The 22932-nt window shown below is 39.3% G+C and overlaps 1 protein-coding gene across 3 annotated transcripts in view; it reads right to left on the bottom strand.

Moving 5' to 3' along the window:
• dtnbp1b (dystrobrevin binding protein 1b) overlaps nucleotides 1-22527 on the bottom strand; it is a 28408-nt gene extending 5881 nt beyond the window's left edge. Inside the window, exon 1 of one of the 3 annotated variants that reach the window (XM_060865567.1) lies at nucleotides 22275-22527. In XM_060865567.1, coding sequence (XP_060721550.1) covers nucleotides 22275-22314 — 40 coding nt within the window. In that variant the 5' untranslated portion in view covers nucleotides 22315-22527. Of the gene's footprint in view, nucleotides 1-1974; nucleotides 2185-22274 lie in introns of those variants that run through there. The other 2 variants (XM_060865566.1, XM_060865568.1) reach the window with 2 other exon arrangements.
• Nucleotides 22528-22932: the final 405 nt, after the last annotated feature.

A 22932-nucleotide genomic window follows, 5' to 3' on the forward strand; every position in this document is an offset into this window, starting at 1 on the left:
CCAGCTGGAGAGCAAGGACACAATCGTACAGTGTTAAAGGCACTCAGTAATTACCTTCATACAGAATAGCAGGGCTTTAGGGTTCATCACACCTCCAATTATCTCTAAGAAACACAACCTCTAATTAACACATTGTGCCGTGAGAAGGTTCAGAGCCTGAGGCAGTTTGATTCTTTAAACCCCCTAATGGCTAAGACAGCGTAAGAGGCTGGACATGTGAATACAGCCTGTAGGCATGCATACAGATCACACACACACACACACACACACACACACACACAGAAAAAAATCTCAGCATCACTGATTACAGTCAGAGACCAGAGAGAACTGTGGAGAAAAAATTGAATAACAGTACAGACAGGGAACAGTGAGTATCCTCATTCACAGCCTACACACACCCTTATTCTCTCATTCTTTGTCCTCTAATCTCACTTTCCTCTCTCCTCCTGCTCTACTCTCTCCTCTCCATCTGTGTGGGCTACTGAGACTGCTCTAATACGTGACAGACCCGAGGGGCCGTCCGCCAAAAAGCCTGTCTGTGCGTGTGTGTGTGTGTGTTTTGTGCCTTAAATAAAACGTCAGCAGTTGAACTGTTCACCATGTGGGTGGAAGTGTTTATATAAATTGTCATTTGGAGTAATTGTTTGTGTGTGTTTATTTTTTTGTATTAGCTCACAGACAATCTCACTTTCTAAAGTTGAGCAAGACTTAAATATAAAAACACACCGATTTCCATTTGTCAGATAAAAAAAAATCGATTGCAGGTAAAAGTAAATAATAAAATATAATGTATAAATAAATACTCCACTTGTTTGTAAGTACGTAGTAAAACTTTTGGTTTGTTTCCTAACCATTCCCAGCTGAAGGCTATATGTTCTGGTGTCATTAGAAGCATAAGACAGAAATACAAGACAAAATATGCGGAAATAAAGATAGGTCGTTTCATTTAGAAGGTTGAACAAGGTTATTAGACTGTGAGTAACAACAATCATATCAAACCTTGGTAACAGCACTATAAACAGACAGCTGAATGACTCCTGACAATCTCCTAAACAATTCCTGACTGACTTATGAATACTCCTCATTTCCTTGTGAACGAGTCATTAAGGACTCCTGACTAACTCCTGAGCAACACCTGAACAGCCATGGATCAACTCCTGAATGACACCTGAAGGACTCATAAAGAACTACTGTTCCCCCAAATGACTCCTGAACAACTCCTGGCTGACTCCTGAATTACTCCTGAACAAAAGCTGACTGATTTCAGAATAACTCCTGAATCTTTAGTGAATGACTCTTGAACAAGTCATTAATGACTTATCAGTAACATGTGAATGACTCTTGAATGCGCCTCAATAGCTTGAGAATGACTCATGAAGGACTTCTGTTCTTCTGATTGAGTCCTGAACAATTCCAGAACAACTCCTGGCTGATTTTAGAATCTAAAATTTAGAATCTGACTTCTGAATCTTTAGTGAATGAGTCTTGAATGACTCATCAGTGATTCTTGAATGACTCAACAATTTGTGAAGGACTTCTAAATCCTGTTCTGACCGACTCCTGAACAACTCTTAAAACGACTCCTGAATGGAACTCAGTGGTTCCATCACTGCACGGCACTGAGGCCCGTCCTAAATAATATCTCAAGGTCCTGACTTGTGTCATATAAAATCCAAAAAGGGTTCAAAGTGCACCATGGTGCATCGTATGCCACAGTACATGGTGCTTTTTATTAAGTTATAGTTCCATTTAATGTTGTGGAACCTGTTACCATGTAAACACATATTAGCAGCTACAAACATGTAAACAAATCACATTATCATAATTATTAGTAGTAGCAGTATTATTAGATACACATCCATGTAAATATCATGGCGGTTTAACATCAACACTAGCTCTTCCTGTAACTAGCTCAACTGACGACTTCTCAGCTTCTGTATTACGGCGAGAAACACAAACTCGAACAGAAATTACCTGTATCTGTGTCTACATGCATCCTGGGGTAGTCATGCAGTGTGAATCAGCACGTTACACAGTCGGTGTTGTGTGTTTGGGAGAATCCAGACTATCTTCTGTGTGTGTGTGTGTGTGTCTGCATGTGTGTGGTCTGTGTGTGCTACTCTCCCAGCTGCAAGGTTGCAATCTGTTCTGCTGTGGAAGAGCGCTATTGTGGTTTTCATCGAAACCCTCTGTGTGTGTGTGTTTGTGTGTGTGTGTGTGTGTGTGTGTGTGTGTGTGTGTGTGTGTGTGTGTGGGCGTGGGCGTATGCAGGGTGGGCTATAAAACTGCACTTCCTGCACTGTATGAGGGTGAAATAAGTGAGCTGATGGACAAAAAAGATACTTTCATACAGAAAGAACCACCTACAGGAAAAACTATTCATAGCTCTGGAGCAACAACAACAAAAAAAACATACAGTAAAGGTTCAGCCTGCAATAAGGAATTGTTATGAACACTAGTAATACTTTACGTCAACTACTTTAACACATCATATCTAATTTTTTTTTAACTCCGTTATCTGATCAGACGTGTCGTGTGGCAAGAGAGCGATGCATAAAATACGAACTATGCCTCATACCATAAAACCTATTAACTTTATTACAACATTGTGTAGTATTAATAACCTGAATAGACAAATAAAGAACCTGGTTGATGCACTTATTCACCTGTAACAACCAAGTGTGGAATGTTGGACACTTCGTGTATTCACAGATGGCACTGGGCTACCGGCACTGACGCTTAATAAGAAAACATTTTCAAGATGGCCGACGACACTCCGATAGACGAGACGTCTTAGAAATGTCTTTTATATTAGCTCACGCACATTGTGTGATTTTATTTGATTAAAATAAAAAAAAATTCAGCATATTCGGTTAAAGCTATAGCTTCATCATGCTATGTGTGTTTGACATATGAGGTCCTATACTTAATAAAGCCTAGTGTTCAGAATTAAGTGCATACTTTTAACACTATTATTGCACAAAAACAATCAACGGGTAAAATGTACTTTCTTTAATAAACGATCATAGTTAGGCTATGGAGATGAAATGTTACAAATGTGGCCTAGCACAGTTAGCTGGGGTGGTATCCAGGGACCGCCACACAGACTCCATTTTGTTCTCAAACAAGTCAATTTTTAATTTCTAAGCGATTAAACGACAGAAGAAGAGAACTCATTATCATTCAGCAGCCCTGTTTAACTACATTAGCTACGCTGATTCTAAGTAGCTGCTTTCTTAATGAAATTTTCTCATCACTACAATCTATAAATACATTTTACAAAAACTTGTCTCAGGGTATAGCAGTGTAACTGATAATAACGGGGGAAAGGATCGAGTTAGCATAATTAGCAGATTATAAATTAGCAGAGCTAACTAACTAACTAACTAACTAACTAACTAACTAAATAAATAAATAAATATTGAGCAGTGATGGCTCTTGGTTGTTGATCAGGGTTCAAGCCCCAGCACAGCCAAAGCTGCCACTGTTGGGCCCTTGATGAAGGCCCTTAACTCCCTCTGATCCAGGGTTGTTGAATCATGACTGACCCTTTGCTCTGACCCACACCTCCATTGTTAGTATGTGTGAAGAAGGAATTTTACTGTGCTGTAAAGTATGTGACAAAATAAAGGCTTTTTCTTATATATATATATATATATATATATACGTATATATATATATATATATATATATATATATATATATATATATATATATATATATATATATATATACGTATATATATATATATATATATATATATATATATATATATATATATATATATATATATATATATATACGTATATATATATATATATATATATATATATATATGTGTGTGTGTGTGTGTGTGTGTGTGTGTGTGTGTGTGTCAGTTAGCATGCTAGCCCAAAGTGTTATGGTAACTGTTTATTAAAAAAAAAAAGAAGAACATTTGACCAACTAAACAACAGCATCTTTTTTTTTTTTTTTTTTTTTTTTTGTCTCAAAGATAATAATAAAAAACAAAAAACAAACAAAAAAAAAATAAGGTTCTCTGTTTTGAAGATTCCTTTGTGTCACACAAGCTAAAGTTTACCACTTTACTTCAGACTGACACCGGAGACTCATTCAAAGTATACTGATATGAATTCTATTAAATATTAGATTTTCTTTTTAATACACAGAATGAATCAGCCACTGCTCTGTATTTTGTAATCTGTTGCTTTTTGTCACTCAAGATATATACTGTGACTGTGTATAAACTGTGTTTGTGTGTGAGTGTGTGTATGTATGTGTGTGTGTGTGCATCATTAATTGTTCCAGCAGTTCATTAAACCGCTAAATAAAATGATCCCCGGCCAGGATGTGATGTTTTAAGCTGATTATAAGCGATTTTCTCGATAGAGTCCGAGACGGAGTCTCTGGTGCATTATCTTGGCACATTAATGTCCAGTACCAATCTCCTGCCAATCTAAAACGTTGTTAGTATCTGACATTTGCTGGAAGTTGGTCCGGCTATAGGCAACGAGGCATTTTATTCTCAAATCGTCTTCACTGTTTCTTTTGCCCGTGTGTGAGAAAAGGCTTTCAGGCTTGAGCCAGCAGGAAGTAAATGCTTATTAGTGTGCATGTGGGGAGAAGGCTGCCTGCTTGTGTTAAAGAAGAAATATATTTAGCTATTCACTCGAGCTGCAAATAAACTATAGGGAAGCTGGTGTGTTATCAGTGTCAGAGTTTCCTCTTACCCACGCCTTTTTTCTTTTTTATCCAGATTCTCCCAGCGTCTCGTTTTAGACTGTGTAAAAGTAACCTTCCAGCTGCATCTTGTCTTGTCTAAAGGTTTTCTCACAAAGAATAAATGAAGTTTAAACGACGGAGCTCGGATCTAGTTTTGATTATTGTTCTGTTTTTTTATACTTAATTACTGAATCAAAAGACAGACAGGCCCTTTTTAAATAAATACACTAAAAATATTTTTAAAAAATGACAAAAGAAGAGATTCATATTATTTGATTTATTTATTATATTCCTAGAATATTTATTTTAATATTTATATTATTTATATCATTTATATTTCTAGAAAACATATTTATTTTAAGCCAATCTTTTTCTCTCCTTCTAAAAGTAAAGAGATGATATTGGCACAATTCCATTGGCTGGAGCACTTCATTGACTAATGTCTGGACCAATGAGAGCTCAGGAGGAAGGAGGAGCAGATTGAGATTTTGCTCCAATCAGCTGTCCAAACAGCAAACAGTTGCAAACTATTTCTTAAAAAAAAAATGTCCAAACTGAGTAATGGACCTTAAAGCGTTAAGAGACGACGTTTTTGTTCTTTTATTGTTATGTTTCATTTTGTAAAAACATTTTTTTTCAGGTTCCACAATAATAAATATAGCTATTAGCATTACTAGCATTAGCTTTATGATTATCACTTTGCAATCAATTACTATGGCAACATCCTTGACTGAATTTTATTGACAAAAAAAACGTTTGTCATACAAATACAAAGCAGCTGCCAGAGCACCTCTGAGCAATGCTAATGGCGCTCCAGTTCATGTAATACAACAAAACCACACGTTCATTTAGCGAAGACGTGTAGCGTGTACGCAAGTGTGTAGTTAGAGTGTGTGTAAATGAGTGATTGAATCATGTCTGTAGGGAACAGTAGAGCTCGTTTACTGCCTTGCTCTTCCTACTTCAATAACCATGACTGTCTTCCTCCACAACTCAGCTCAGCATGGGCTTTTAGATTTCTTTATTTATTTTGTTCCTCGTGTCTGCAGATGGCTCTAGAATGCGTGTGGTACGTGAGAGAGAGATACGGACTGATGGAGTGAGAAATGTCACCATCAATTCGTTCCTCCAAAATCAAACTGACTTGATTTTTTTTTGTTTATTTATTTATTTATTTTGGCTGACTGTATCTTTTCTGTCTTTCTTCATCTTTTTGTCTTTGTCTCTCTCAGCTATATTTCTCACTCTCTCACTCATCTTCTACCGCTTATCCGAACCACCTCGGGTCACAGGGAGCCTGTGACCACCTCAGGCGTCATCGGGCATCAAGGCAGGATACACTCTGGATGGAGTGCCAACCCATCACAGGGCACACACACACACTCTCATTCACTCACACAATACGGACAATTTTCCAGAGATGCCAATCAACCTACCATGCATGTCTTTGGACCGGGGGGAGGAAACCGGAGTACCCGGAGGAAACCCCCGAGGCACGGGGAGAACATGCAAACTCCACACACACAAGGTGGAGGCGGGAATCGAACCCCCAACCCTGGAGGTGTGAGGCGAAAGTGCTAACCACTAAGCCACCGTGCCCCCCATGTATTTATTAATGTTGTTTTATTTCCCTTCCTATTTTACTAACATACTCGTCCCTTTAATCTCTTATCTTAATAACGGTGTCAAGTCTGTAACATAAATATCTTCAGATACTTCCTGTTGCTCTGAGTTAATATTTCCTCTAGAAAAGTTAAAATGTAAAGGTTAAAGCTTCCTTTTCAAGTGTAATGTGTAGTTACTGAAAAAGGAAATGCATTATTTATTTATATGTTTATTAATTTAAAGATTCTCGTTACAAATCTCCAGTTACGTTTTTTTATTTTTATTTTTTCAAAAGAATAAGACATGAAAATCAAGAAAACGTGCTTCATCTTGTATACAGAATCCAGAACTAGGACTAAGAACTTAAAGCATCTTCAGGTTTTATTCTTAAATGAATTCTCAGAGATGTTTAAAGGGGCAGTTTGAACTCTTTTATCGCCCTCTTCTGCCTGTGCAGTGAACTGCGGTTGAAATAAAACCACAGATATGCGGATAGGTTTGAGTTTTCTTCTAACTGATCTGATGATTACTGTGGTGGAAATTTCTAATCTAAAGATGTTTATAAGGTCTTGTCCTTCTATGCTTTTATCTTTTATCTGTAGTAACTAGAGACTGACATTGTCATCGGTTGTTTTCTTAAGATCATGACAGGGGCAGTAGGACTGGAGACGAGTTGTCGGGAATTAGGCATAAACAAAGTCCAGTAAATCTTCTAGTAGGTGTTCTAGCAGACCTTGGCCTGGTCCAGATTAGCTTGATCAGGAGACGAGCATGCGGTGATTTTGAGCCAATGATTGATGACGTGTTGCTTTTACATATCTTCTTTACTTGAGTTCTGTCTATAAAACCTTGATGTAATCAATGATGGTGGTCCTCCATCTCTCATGCTATATGCAGAGTGTTGGGTCTGAACACAATAAAATTGTGAAACCTTTTTTACTCTTTCCTGTGCCTACCAGTGTGATATGACTTTTTCTCTCTCTAATTCTCGCCTTTCTCACTGTCAAGATGAATTAAACATAACTATAAGATCACGACTGTAATAAAATGCCGCAGAATAACAATCACATTAATTGATGGGATAATGGTAATCTCATCTGAACTGAATAATATCTCTCTCTCTCTCTCTCTCTCTCTCTCTCTCTCTATCTCTCTCTCTCTCTCTCTTACACACACACTATCTCCTTAAGCACCTTGTTTAATGTGATGAGAGTGTGTTGTCATGCGTTACATGCTGTGATGAGCAGTGTAGGAGTGTGTATCTGTGGGTGGACTGAGTCACGCCGCCCCTGTCACTGCCACTCAGCATCCTGCACTCACAAAATAGGTCATATTTACACACCACAACTCTCTTTAACCTCAAAACAGAGGTATCCTGCACTCACAAAATAGGTCATATTTACACACCACAACTCTCTTTAACCTCAAAAACTCTACAGAGTCCACTTTCAACAAACCTCTTCATTTTATAACTTAGAAATGATTTGGACTTGGATGATCGTTACAGGTCAAAAACATTCATTCAAATTTTTATATGTATATAAAGACCTTGTATGAAATGTAAACATAAAAGGATATTCAGTCAAAATTGACTTGATAAACCTTGAAAAACAAATATATATTTCATATTTTACCAAAATGATGTGGAAATATCCTTCATGTATTGCATGAATACAAAATATCATTTATTGCATGAATTATACTTCCTATATTCATTTTTGCTGATTTTTAAGAAGGTTGCCAAATATTTTGGAGGAGTCAGAAAATATTAAAGGATATAACTAGGAAAAATGCTTTTTTTTTGGTTTCTGAGTGGATCCTTGCTCAATACTGACAACACTGAACACTGAGGTTCATTTGAGTTTAAATCGCTGAATGCAGAAATTAAAAGAAGCTGAAGAATCTCCACACCGACGCCGTTGCCATGGTTTCCGCCTCTTAACGCGGTTGGATGGCGAGTTGAAGGTTCGAGTTGTAAAGGACATGTAGACACACACACACACACACACACACACACACACACACACACACATATGTTTACATATTGCAGCACAGAGTAATGCATCGTTTCATCCAACATACGTGAATCAAAGATTTGTGTCGAAATTTACAAAAGTATTTAACAATTTCTACATTAGATATGGGCTCTGGTGTGTGAAAGTATGTGCACCCCTCATCATCACATCCATATATGGTTCCTCTCCAGTCTGTTGCCACAAACATGCAATTGTTTAGAATGCCTTTGTACAATTTCCCTTAGAACTAAGATTCCCAAACACTGTTCCAACATGACAATGTCCATGTGCACGAAGTCTCTGAGCTTCATGTAGACACGATGTGAAGGTTAATGTTGGAGTAGAAGAACTGGAGTGTCCTGCACTGAGCTCTGACTCTTACTCTTACTCAACCCCAATGAACACCTTTGGGACGAACTGGAACTGGAATCTCATCATCATCCCAACATCAGTGTCTGATCTCACGAATGAATGAATGAATGAATGAATGAATGAATGAATGGATGGATGGAGCGAGGGAGGGAGGGAGGGATAGATGGATGGATGGATGGATGGATGGATGGATGGATGGATAAATGAATTCAGACCCCCACATCCTTGCCCCAAGAACTAGTGCAAAGGTTTCCAGAAGAGAAGAGAAGAGAAGAGAAGAGAAGAGAAGAGAAGAGAAGAGAAGAGAAGAGAAGAGAAGAGAAGAGAAGAGAAGAGAAGAGAAGAGAAGAGAAGAGAAGAGAAGAGAAGAGAAGAGAAGAGAAGAGAAGAGAATTTATTATAAAAGTGGAGGGGAAATAAACCTCAAATGAGATTTTCAGCAAGAACATAAGGGTGTGATGGGTCAGGGGTGCACAAACTTTTGTCTATATGTGAAAGATTAAGGTTAAGCTGTAAAATGTAAAGTTCCTGTACACTTTTTTATAGAAGATGAACGACAGCACGTCCGGTGCACGTAATCGTTCAGATCTTCTCTTCTTCTGTGTAACTCAGAACCCAATGATGTGTGTATATTTAAACCTAATACGAATCTGAACAGCCCCAAGGATGTAATCTGCTGTAAAGCATATGAGTTATCGTCAGTCTAGAATAAAGAAAGTGCACTTACGCACTAGAATTGCAGCCGTGTGTAAGCATTAAGCAGCAGAACAAAGAGGTGCTGAAGAATTGGGCTAAAAAAAGACATTGCTAGAGGGTGTATCCGGGAGTTTTGGGGTTTTTTTTTTCCTTCCATGTTCAGTTTTCAGTTCCGATTAGTGCAGAAGTGACAGGAGCTGAGCTGGCTTTTGTGCTGAGCTAAAATGAAAGCCTGGTGAACACGTGCTGGCTTCAGGGCAGCAGTCACATTTGCATGTGTCATCTTCTGAATTGTTTTTGTGCTCAGGACAGCAGGAGGTGGCTGTCTGCAGGAGGTCAGCTACAACCAGACCTCCTGCATAGCTCTTCGTATGGAAATTCGGCACTGTCGGTAAAAGCCGTATCAAAAAAAACACATTATCATTTCTGACAGTGTGCTCACACACACACATACACACACACACACAGACTCATCAAGCAATAGTAGAACTGTTTGTAAAATATTTGATCAGCGTTTCAGTCATCAAGAGCGTAAATCCGTCTCCGTCTGTTTCCGTGAAGCCGAGGACCATCGTCCGTAAGACTGCAGATGGTGGAGGTGGTGATGGAGGAATTTGATCGGGATGCGTTAAAGCTCTGTATTTAGACCACAGTTATCTAATCAGAGCTTTCTTTCTGTCAGACAGGCCATCAGTGCAGGACCAAAATGCCATAATTGTCCTCATATCGTATTTCCTGCAGTAGGTAAATTGTTATTTATAGATTTATCAGTAGAGCTGATAGTGATAAAGGAACCATATTTACTCTCATCTCTATAATCACACACTCCTCTGTGGACACTGCAGTGTGTGTCCAGCGTTCACAAAAAATCACATTGGACTCAAACATATATTAAAAAGGCGGCTTTAAAGAATCTAAAAGAGCATCGTTTCCTCTTTTTAATATATGTTTCTAAATAGTTGATGAAACAATTGATGAAAACGGGAGCGGCAGCCGTTCTGATCTGGGAATCAAACGGTTTGTTGTATAAGCTGGTTATTGTTGGTTAAAAAAAGTTTGCAAAGGATGAGTTGGATCAAGAGAACTTATGAAGAAGAACAACACAATTCATTCATTCATTCATTCATTCATTCATTCATCTTCTACCGCTTATCCAAACTACCTCGGGTCACGGGGAGCCTGTGCCTATCTCAGGCGTCATCGGGCATCAAGGCAGGATACACCCTGGACTGAGTGCCAACCCATCACAGGGCACACACACACACACACTCTCGTTCACTCACGCACTCACACACTACGGACAATTTTCCAGAGATGCCAATCAACCTACCATGCATGTCTTTGGACCGGGGGAGGAAACCGGAGTACCCGGAGGAAACCCCCGAGGCACGGGGAGAACATGCAAACTCCACACACACAAGGAGGAGGCGGGAATTGAACCCCCAACCCTGAGGCAAACATGCTAACCACTAAGCCACCTTTACCCCCACAACACAATTCAATAATGTTATTTTTAGGAACACATCACATCACAAAACGTTTGCCTTAAAGACTTTTCTAACAAATCATTGTTAGACGAATCAGTTTTCCTGAACAATTTTATCCCTGATGTCCTAAAATGGTCTTGATTGGATTATTACATTACTGTGTATCTGAAATGCCTAATACCTTTTCTTTTTTAGGAAATTCTTTAGTCGTATAATCTTTTGCTTGTATCAGCGATTTAAGTAAATAGAAAATTTAAGAAGAAGAATATGTGCAATATTGACATATATAAATAAGGCAGAGGAACAAGTAAACTAGTTCTCTGATAAACACAGAATAGTAGTCTAGTGGTTAAGAGTTAAGTCCAAAAGGTTACAGATAAAAAGTTACTCGTAGTCAGAGTCGGGTTACGCAGCCGCAGATCTTCATTCAAATTATTCATTTAATTATGTTGATAAGAGTTTTCTTGAGTCGAGGAGTCTGAGATCAACACCTTGACCACCTATATTTGGACAAGCGCTTGATCTTTTGTTAATTCACTCAGCTCTAGCTCTCCTTCCGACACTCGTCCATGCTATTGTATAATTTAGATGTATTTATTGTCATTCATGTAATATTGGTCGCACATTCCATTCCACATCAAATTCACAGAGAGTGGCACCGGGTTTGACGACGCTCCCCGTTGAGATGGTTTCACACAAGAAAAATAAGTTTAAGTACAAGGTGAAGATCGAGAATAACCGAGACACCCTAAGCACGAATCCCACACAAGTGTCTGACTTTAAATGTGTAGTGTGTTTTTTAAATTACAGTCCTTGTAGCGGCCTTTTGATATCATGTCAGAGTACGTGACATAATAAGACTGGGAATGTTAAAAAGGAGGGCTTGCACGTCACTTTAAATGTAAGACAAACGGATGATGCAACCTTCTGTAAGGATCGAGCGCAAGGTAAAGGCATGGTGGAGTGGGGGAGGGGTGGAAGAGGTAATGGGGGAGGTGTTGGAAAAGATAAAAAGAAAGAAAAAAAATGATTTTTACATTCACCTTCTGTACATCAACAAACTCATTTCAAATGCCAAAACAGTAGCGTTGGCAACTTTTTATAACCTCCCAAGAGTGCAAACTCCCAGAACTTAAAAACCTTTCACTGTGGTTACAGAATGATTTCTATGCTTTGAAACAAATTCAGATTTAAATAGCAGATTAACTCAGAATGTGTTGATTAGGAAAGGTTAGAAGTTCAGGATAGAGGGATTTGGACCGTCTGAGGATCAGGACACAGACAGTAATGTATATGCAGTGGTGGGCCATCAGGGCCAGCATAAAAAAAATCTAAGTTGAAGTTTAACTGCAATATCCTACATCAGAAAAGTCACATAAACACGATTTCAGTGTGCAGGGACCAGGCATTAGAGATACTGCTAGCCTTTTGTTGTAGTATTAGCTACAGAATCATCAGCCAATCAAATTGTGTTGTTCAATAACAGAAGGCAATCTTTGCCCAGTTGACTTGACCAGTGCAACCCCCAACTGAGTTTCATATGAAATGCATATATCATGTATATATGAACATGAACATGAATATTAATCTACTGAAAACTCTTTTTCAAGTTGTCCTTTTGGAGGTAAAAGTGAAATAATCAGGGCTGACAAGTGTCACGCATTGAGAGTGACAGTCACGCATTTGGGTCTTTTATCACGCTCTCCCGCTACACATCGTATTTCTCACTCAGAAAAACATTTTGACTATTTATCATATATTTAATATGCCGCAGCACCCAAAATGTATCAGTCCGCACCTCTGTCTCTATGGAAACGGGCAGGAATCAAGCGCGTCTCAGTTCTTAGTCGAGCCTGACACTTATCAGCTAATCAAAAAAAAGAGGCTACACAAAAGCCAATCAGAAAATAGCACTATCTTGGTAAGATTGAATGCAACAACCAATGAAAAAAAAAACATTCTTTAGAGAGGGTATTTTCGATAGTCGGTTTGAACAAAACCTCAACACGAAACAACTTGTCTCTGGACGGTACAATGTCCTCAATCATGACCCTAAAAATGGCTGGACTCGAGCCGAACTGTTTTAAATCAGAGCAAATGATAAAGCAGTCTAAAAAGGCAACAAAGGTGGTGGAGATGTCACGCCTGCCTGTCTTCAAAACTTGAGTCCTGAATAATTGAGAAAGGAAGACTTACATCCAAACTGGATTCTGTAGCAAAAGCCAAATGGTTTTCAAAGATTGGAATTACGAGCCTTATGAGTGGCTAACAGCTAGCACCGTGCACAACAAGCTATTTTGCTGGCTGTTTTTACTTTTTAATATGAGTAAAGGGACATGGATTGATTCTAGCTTTGGCAGTCTGAACAGTTTCACAAAAACACCGAAGCTCTGAGAGACATATCATGTCACTACTGCAACTTAATGCACTCACATGCCCGATTCTAACAATCCCAGTATCTAACCTCTGTGGAACAATCGTTTTCTCAAATGTTTGTTTTTTCAGTTTGTGGTGTCAAACGGATAAAAACCTACACAAGAAACACAACTGGACAAACAGACTGTCTTCTTTGCATGAGGATGTTATTGAACGCTTTGTCAAAAAAGACAGACGTATGGACTTTATTTACAAGTGGCTAGTGAGTACGTTACTATTTGAATAGTACTGTGTCAGTTATGCTGCCGTGGCCGTAGAGGTGCCGTAGAGGTGAAGTAAACAATATGCACATAATTTACATATGCTTTTGTTGGCTGTAACCAGGACATGTAAGATATGAGCACGTGGTTTACAACTGCTAACAATAAAAAAAAAATCTGTTAAAGTGTGATTTACATAGTCACTGCTATTGTTTTGTTGTTGTTGTTGATGCTTGTGTGCAAGTATAAAATACCTAAACAAAAGTTTGTATAATAAATAATACCAATCAGAATGGTTTAAAAAAGTTAACTAACTCTTTTATAAACAGTATCTAGATTATTTGTTTGACAAAATTCTGTCGACAAAAAAAAAAACAGTCTAAACATATTGAATCAAAACAAAACTGTTTTGTTGTTTTGTTGTTGTCGATGCTTGTTTTTTAATGAACTGTTTTGACTTGTATTAGGTGATGAAGTATAACTAAATCTAAACGCATAAAATATGTAAATCAATATGTGTATAATGGCTAAACAAACACAGCATGATCAGAATGTTGGGTAATGTATATGACAAGTTCAGTGAAGGTCGATTTTAGAGTGTAGCGTACACAACAACCAGAATTTACCAAAACTAACATTAAGGAAACATTTGTGTTAAGGATTTTGCAATAACTAATGTTGCAAAGTCTGTTATAAACATTAAGTAAACATGAATAAGCTTATAACATAAGTTTTTTAAACTAAATATCTAATTAAAACAAAACAAATCAACTTATATGCCAAGAGATATGGGTATTAAATAACTTGTGTATATAACCAAGTGTTTCCTTGGGTTTGATGTTAATATTAAATAAAGATTTGGAGAATCTGCTGTTATCCAGTTGGCTGTAACGTTCCCTTCATCAGCATTAATTAAAGTGAGTAATGACTCCTTCCTGTGCACCTGCACATGAGCTACGGTCTGTTTGTATTAGCTGCTGTGTGTGTGTGTGTGTGTGTGTGTGTGTGTGTGTGTGTGTGTGTGTGTGTGTGTGTGTGTGTGTGTGTGTGTGTGACACTGCAGGGTTTGTGTGAACACATCTGAGCAATGCACGTCCAAGTGAGATAGACAGGCTTGTAGAAGTTTGATTGGTGTGTGTGTGTGTGTGTGTGTGTGTGTGTGTGTGTGTGTGTGTGTGTGTGTGTGTGTTTGTGGAGTCACAAATACAACCCTGGCAATAAAAGAAAAATGACAGAAGGAGAGATAATAAAGATGTACCTGTGGGATATTCAGTTCCTGCTGCTATCAGTTTTAGGTTTACTGAATGTTATGCAATTGCTGGCATCCCAAACCCCATGTAGTTCTATAAATCTGTTATATAAATCTGATTTCCTGGATGTGAGGCTCATTTGCCATGTGCATTTGTTAATGCTGATTAAATGTCTGAAAAATGACTTGCACACACAAACATCTTAATATTGCTTCATTTTATTGATCATGTTTCTCCGTGGCACCTTCAAAGCTCCAGAGGATGTGGAATACAGAGCTACATAGCAAATATGGTTAGTTGTGGGCGTGTCTGTATTTAAATGAGCAGTGATCTTGCATCCACATACGTGCTATGAAAATGTTGGTTTTTTTTAACCTGATAGATATACTCAAAAGCATTGAGTAATGCTTAAAACTTTGTTTTATGCTTAAAAAAGAATATAATAGATGGTCAAAAATGGCACCCTGCTTTTTTCTGTCACCACAGTGCTTTAGCCAGAGTTTGGTTATTAACTACACTGTTATCACAGTGTACAACCCTGAGTGAGTGTGTGTGTCTGTGTGTGTCTGTGTGAGTGTGTGTGTGTGTGCGCGTGTGTGTGTGTGTCTGTGTGTGTGTCTGTGTGTGCGTGTGTGTGTGTGTCTGTGTGTGTGTGTGTGCATGTGTGAGTGTGTGTGTGTGTGTCTGTGTGTGTGTGTGTATGTGTGTGTGTGTGCGTTTGTGCGTGTGTGCGTGTGAGTGTGTGTTTGTGTGTGCTTGCGTGTGTGTGTCTGCATGTGTGTGCATGTGTTTGTGTGTGTTTGTGTGTGCGTGTGTGTGTGTGTTTGTGTGTGTGTGAGTGTGTGTGTTTGTGTGTGTGTGCGTGTGTGTGTGTGTGTGTGTGTGCTTGTGTGTGTGCGTGTGTATGTGTGCATGTGTGCGTGTGTGTGTGCGTGCGTGTGCGTGCGCGTGCGAGCGCGTGCGTGGGCGTGCGTGTGCGTGCGTGCGTGCGTGTGTGTGTGTGTGTGAGGCAGGCTTGTATGAACAGTACTTCTTTGTACTAAATCTCTGGCTCATCACAACACCCCACAGTCAGTGAGTGGGTGAGTCCCAGGTGCTCATATCCATGTCTTTACACAGTCTTATGACTCATTAGTAACGATACAGCTCTCTAGTTACTTCCCTGAACTTTCTAATAATGAGGAGCATGGGTGCTATTATTTTTCTGCTTTTTAGAGGTACAACATAACAATTGTTTTCTAAGACATTCACCATGATTATGATGTATTTAGTGCTATCTCAGGAGTTCTGTTCTGTCTAGTGATGTTATCAGGTCAAAGAAACTCAATCAATACATTTATACATCCATCCATCCATCCATACATCCATACATCCATACATCTATAATACATCTATCCATCCTCTGGTTCATCCATCTATATATTCATTTATTCATTCCTTCATCCATCCATCTACACATCTAATCATCCCTTTGTCCATCCATCTATACCTCTGTTCATTTATCTATCCATCCATCCATCCATCCATCCATCCCTCCATCCATGCATTGATTTTATATATATATATATATATATATATATATATGTATATGTCATTCATCTATCTGTCCTCCCACACATCTGTCCCATCACCAATCCACTATAAATCCACTCATTCTCCCACTTATCCATCCCTACAGTACTACCGATGACCCTCCCATCTGTCCATCCGTATATACACCCATCTACCCCTTCGTCTGCTATTGATCCAGATTTCTCCCTCCATCTAGCCATACATCCTGTGGTGGATGCAGCCACATCCACATATACATTTTCCTTACATCCACCCGTGCATCTGTCTGTTATAGGATGATAACTTTGAGTTAGAAACGTTACTGTGACTGTCCTTAACTCTCTAAATCAGTGACTAAAATCTGTTCTGGCTGTTAATCAGTCATGTTCTTCTCTGCACTTCTCCACAAATTTACTAAAGTTCCAGCTCCTTAATTACGGCTGCAGATAGAGACACCGCTACACTAACCCATTCAGCAGGCCACTATTCATTCCCTGTAGCTATGGTCAAGTACCAACACTTTGGGCTAATCAACACTGTGTGATTAGTCAGGCAGAATGGAAAGAAATGGAAACTGAGAGGTAAAGAAATTTTTCATCCAAGGATTTCATCCAAGTCAGTAAGTAAAGGTATATACTGTATTGTTATGGTTACATGTGTGATACATCCAGGCTAAAATTTAACACATTGAATCTTCGCTTATCACTGCTACTAATTGCATTGTCATTGTTAGAAAGATTACAGACAGACTCAGATGGGAAACTGGCATCCCACTGATGAATCTAAGGAAGGACACTCTGATGTAAATCTGGCAACCCAGTGATAGAAGGAAGGAAGGAAGGAACGAACGAACGAAGGGACGAAGGAAGGAAGACTCAGATGGGAATCTGGTAACCCAGTGATGGATGGATCAATGGATCAATGGATGAAAGGAAGGAAGGAAGGAAGGAAGGAAGGAAGGAAGGAAGGAAGGAAGGAAGATGGGAATCTGGCATCCCAGTGATGGAAGAAAGGAAGAAAGACTCAGATAGGAATCTGGCAACGCAGTGATGAATAGATCAAAGGAAGGAAGGAAGACTCAGATTGGAATCTAACATCCCAGTGATGGAAGGAAGGAAGGAAGGAAGGAAGGAAGGGAGACTCAGATGGGAATCTGGTAACCCAGTGATGGATGGATCAATGGATCAATGGATCAAAGGATCAATGGATGAAAGGAAGGAAGGAAGGAAGGAATGAAGGAAGGAAGGAAGGAAGGACGCAGATGGGAATCTGGCAACGCAATGATGAATAGATCAAAGGAAGGAAGGAAGGAAGGATGCGGATGGGAATCTGACAACCCAGTGATGAAAGAAAGGAAGGAAGGAAGACTCAGATGGGAATCTAGCATGAATCAGATCACATTAAACAATCTCTCCAGTAGGATTGTTACAGCCAAAAACGCTTGATTTCGCAGCTTCTCAAATCAGTGAAATCACAAACACAGGATTCTTCTCTCTGAGCAGTGAAGACACTTGTGTTCTGACTTTCCACCAGATCTGTGCTCATGTTCCACACACATTAATGGAAGAGAGCTTCGACCCATTATGATGACGACGTCACATGACATATCTTGAACCAAATCCGCATGGAATCTGTGGTTATTTAGAAAAGAAATTGCAAACTTCACTGAATATCCTTGATTCTAAGTTCATTTCTGTGATTGCAAAATTGTGAAATCCTGGAGGAACTGATTTTAAAGCAGTTATCTAGCTAAGCTAATCACTATGCTAACAACCTACATTTAGACCTAATCTAATCAGTGAATCTGACACAATGAGGACTTCATTAAAAATAAGATTATCTCATTACTTTACCTTAACATGGACGTTTAACTCATGCTCGATCTAAAAAAAACATTTGACATGAAGAGATCGAGAGAATTTACACCGAGTGTCAGATTACATTATCGGCGATAAACCGGGAGATGTTTTTTAAGGATAAAGCTCTGTCTCTTTTTTGTTCTTGTGGAAAACTTTATGTCTGTGTTATTTCTGTGACACACGACCATGAGTTTGGCCCCTACTGTCCATCAAACTTCAAGTCCATGCTGAAAACTTTAATCTATACCCTCTCCGTGCTACTGAGAGTGCCGGAGCACTATTCCGGATCGTTCCGTGTCACTATAACTATATCTAACAGATCACAGTCAGCTTGTTATATTATTATCTCAGTACTCTACTTTCTACCAAAACAAGCCGCTGTCTCATGTTCTGATGTTGACACCGTTAACAAATAAGACACCATCTGTGCAATAGAATCATGTGTATGTCATGTTCATATCCTCCTTCAAACACTAGTATGTTTAATAGTGTGTCTAAATTACTGTAATAACCAGACGGCACATCAGAGATTCAAAGCTGTTCGTCTCGTCAGACCCTGAAACGAGTTGTTTCTATGGCAACAACATACACGCACACACATACACCAGCCAAAACACACTCTGACCAGACACACTGATCACTATGATAGCCAGCAGTTAACTACACATACAGTATATTACACGTTTTTCTAGAACCAAAAATGCTGCGAGCTAAAAAGGTAAACTGTGATGAAGTATTTATTTTGAGATGGAAATAAATCAGAAACTTTTCAGTTCTTTGTCCTAGCTAAAGAGTTAAATGCCTTTTAATGTACCACTTTTGAAAATTAGCCTTTTTTTTTTTTGCTAGCAAGCTTAAAAAAGAAAAAAGTTAGCTTGTAGTCCTGCTGCGAAGTCTTTTGGACTAAACATACATAATGTAAATATAACAAGGACTTTTATCATTTAAATGTTTAGTTTAATGTCTATTTTTATTTTAAGGAAAATGTCTGCCATGAGGGGGACACGGTGGCTTAGTGGTTAGCACGTTCGCCTCACACCTCCAGGGTCGGGGTTCGATTCCCCCTCCGCCTTGTGTGTGTGGAGTTTGCATGTTCTCCCCGTGCCTCGGGGGTTTCCTCCGGGTACTCCGGTTTCCTCCCCCGGTCCAAAGACATGCATGGTAGGTTGATTGGCATCTCTGGAAAATTGTACGTAGTGTGTGATTGCGTGAGTGAATGAGAGTGTGTGTGTGTGTCCTGCGATGGGTTGGCACTCCGTCCAGGGTGTATCCTGCCTTGATGCCCGATGATGCCTGAGATAGGCACAGGCTCCCCGTGACCCGAGGTAGTTCGGATAAGCGGTAGAAGATGAGTGAGTGAGTGTCTGCCATGATTAGCGCAGCATCAGCTAGCGTATCTGACAAGCTAATTTCCGGCACTCTGTCTTTTTCCGCTTTTAAGATAAAGATAAAGATCGTATTGGCATTAGCACAAATACAGTAAATAGCATGAAAATGATAAAAGAAACACAATTTTTAAATGTATCTAGTCGAATGAGCGCTATGGAAATCTCTGTTCTGATTGGTCAGAAGCATATGCATTAAACCTGATGTTGTGGAAGTTCCGAGGTTAGAGAGATTTAAAGAATAAAGTATAACACTTTTAGACACAAGCAAGAGTAAAAAGGTTACACAATTTATTGAGCTCAGCTGCGCAGCAGGACCCAACACTCCACATGTAGCATGAGGGATGAAGGGCCACGATCACTGATTACATCAAGGTTTTATAGACAGAACTCAAGAAAACAGAAGATATGTAAAAGCAAAACATCATCAATCATTGGCTCAAAATTACCTCATGCATCTCCTGACCAAGCTAATCTGACCAGGCCAAGGTCTTCTAGAGGACCTATTGGACATTGTTTATGGACAACTCGTCCCCAGAGTTGCCCTTGTCATAATCTTAACAAAACCTACTGATGACGATGTCAGTCTCTGGTCATGATGCACACAGGGTACAAGCATAGAAGGACAAAGCCTTATGAACATCTTAATATTAGAAATTTCCACCACACCGATTCATTCACTATGATCTCCTTAAAGTCATTCTTTCTTAGTGGAAATGAAAAAGAAAAACTTTTCTTCCCTTTTGCATACACACATGTTTTGTCCTTACCGCTGATCGTTTAAGTAGTTTTAATAAACATCACTTCCGTTCATTTCTCCACAGACTCCACAGACATTTTTCGTTTGTGTGCAAGAACAAATTACCAGCCTCTGAGCGAAATTCATGCCCCCCCGCTGTCAGCACTGTGAAATAATTACGGTGTGAAGAACACAGTGTAACGTAGGAGACCGAGACGGCAGGAGAGCAAAAAGAGAGACAAAGAAAGAGAACAAGCACAACAGATGACTCTGAACCCACTCTTTATCTGTCTTGTGCTCATGATGAGAAACGCTGCCGTCCAGTAGCTATAATGTTATTAATATTTAACACAAATCCGAATAAACTTAGCAAAGCGTGTGTGCGTTAGAAAGAAGACGCATCGCAGTAATAATTTATCAGAGACGATGACAAGCTTCCTTCCTTTACGATCACTCACACTTATGGATGATGAAGCTAACTATCATATTCATAACACTGATATAACCACATCCTGGGAGATTGTCATACTCCTGCCATGAGACTGTTCATGACTGTTTACATCCAGTTATGCTATATAAAAATGTCATGTTAAAACCTGTTATGAGGTCATTTTATACCCAGTGATATGACTGTCATATACACTGTCATGAGTTTGTAGTACAGTTTACATTCCAGTCATATAAGAACGTTGTGCCATAAAACGTCACGAGTTGTCATAACACATCACGTCCAGTTACATGTCATACCATGTTGCAAGCATTATAAAGTCCCTTGCTAAGAGCTGTCCTGATGGTTAATGAGGGTCATATCACTATTAAGTCCAGTTAAATGCATGCAATATCATAACCTGTTATAGGTTGTCATGACAGTTTGCATCCAGTCAAATAGGGATGTCATGTCTTAACCTGTCATGGACTATTAAGTCCAGTGAAATACATGTAATGTCACAAGTTGTCATGGCATTTTTATGATGGTCATGTCTTACACAGTGTCATTTCATTCATAACATGTTATAAGTTGCCATGAAAGTTTATGACCAGTCACCTAAGAATCTTCTCATGACCTGTCACATGACATCATCACATTTTATGCCCAGTGATATTAGTGTTATGCCATAACATTATTGGTTATCATGGCATTTTGTGTTTAGGAATATAGAAATGCCAACTTATAACCTGCCATAAAGATGTCATTACATTTAAATCCAGTTATATTAATGTAATGTCGCACTCTGTCATTAATCTCTGTCTAATTTTTGTCCAAAGTGTCATAGTATTGCTTGTCACAAGTTGTCATGATATACAAGTGTCCTGACCAGTTATGAGATGTCATGACAGTTTACATCCTATAACATACGAATGTCATGACATAAGAGTGTCATGCCCTGTTATGTCATGACAGTTAGTGTTATGCCCGGTTATGAGATGTCCATAACTATAACCATGTCATGACAGCTTTTGTCAAGTTATATAGGAGTGTCAAGTCACACCCAAGTTTACATCCAGTGACATAAGCATGACATAATACTTTCACAGGCTGTCGTGTATGTACTTTATATTGAAAAACAAAGCCAAATAGCTGACCCATAACTTCCTTCATCATAATGACAGAGTAATGACAGAGTGACTAGCTAGAAACTCAGGGTTCAAAAGGTTTGCCTGTAATTATTCCTTTTTTATTATTTATTATCCACGTTTTTATCATAAATCGACATAAGCCTTCAGAGAATGTGGTGATGTCACTGATCATGATGAAATTAAAATGCTTAAAGCATCGCAAGTAGCTATTAAACTGCAGTCTAACATCCAATGTCTCAATCCTCACACACACACACACGTCTATCACACCCAAAGATTGCTTTATCGCTACACACAAGCCTAAGTTCACACCCATACAGACACAAACACACACACACGTGTTCTGCTGAGACACAAGTCACATGGAGGAGACACTTACAGGAATTCCTCTTGCTGCTGCTGGATCGTGGAGAAGACATGCGGCTGGAAGATGAAGCACGCCGAGCTTTCAGTGATGGGATGCGCAGGGAATCCACTCACACAGCTCACAGCACGACTCTGCTGCCGCTCATCCTGACACACACACACACGCTGACCGTCACACACACACACGCCTTCCGCCAGGAAGCGATGCTGCAGCGTGAGGCGAGGTGCTGTCAGAGATGCTGTGTCTAAATGTGTGTGTGAAGTGTTCAGTGGACTGGGAGGCAAACCTAAGAATGTGTAGTAGCTGGGAACATACCACTCAGGATGATCTGATGGGGGGATTGGGGACGAGATATGGGAGGAGTGGAGGGAGAGAAAAGAGACAAGGAAACAGAAGAAAAGTCCAGAGAGAGAGAGAGAGAGAGACAGAGACAGAGACAGAGAGAGAGAGAGAGAGAGAGAGAGAGAGAGAGAGAGAGAGAGAACTAACATTTCCTAAATGTGTCAAGTTCTTAGAGTCCTTAGAGTTTACACAAGGTGCTATGGAAAACAAAAAAAGCCCTTTTTTCACCTCTAACTGGATGTTAGGAGTCTAACCCTAACACTAACCCTAACACTAACCCTAACACTAACCCTAGCCCATGTCAGAGTTAAACACACGGCTGACAGGA

This window comes from Tachysurus vachellii, chromosome 3 (genome assembly GCF_030014155.1).
Source record: "Tachysurus vachellii isolate PV-2020 chromosome 3, HZAU_Pvac_v1, whole genome shotgun sequence".
NCBI lineage: Eukaryota > Metazoa > Chordata > Actinopteri > Siluriformes > Bagridae > Tachysurus > Tachysurus vachellii.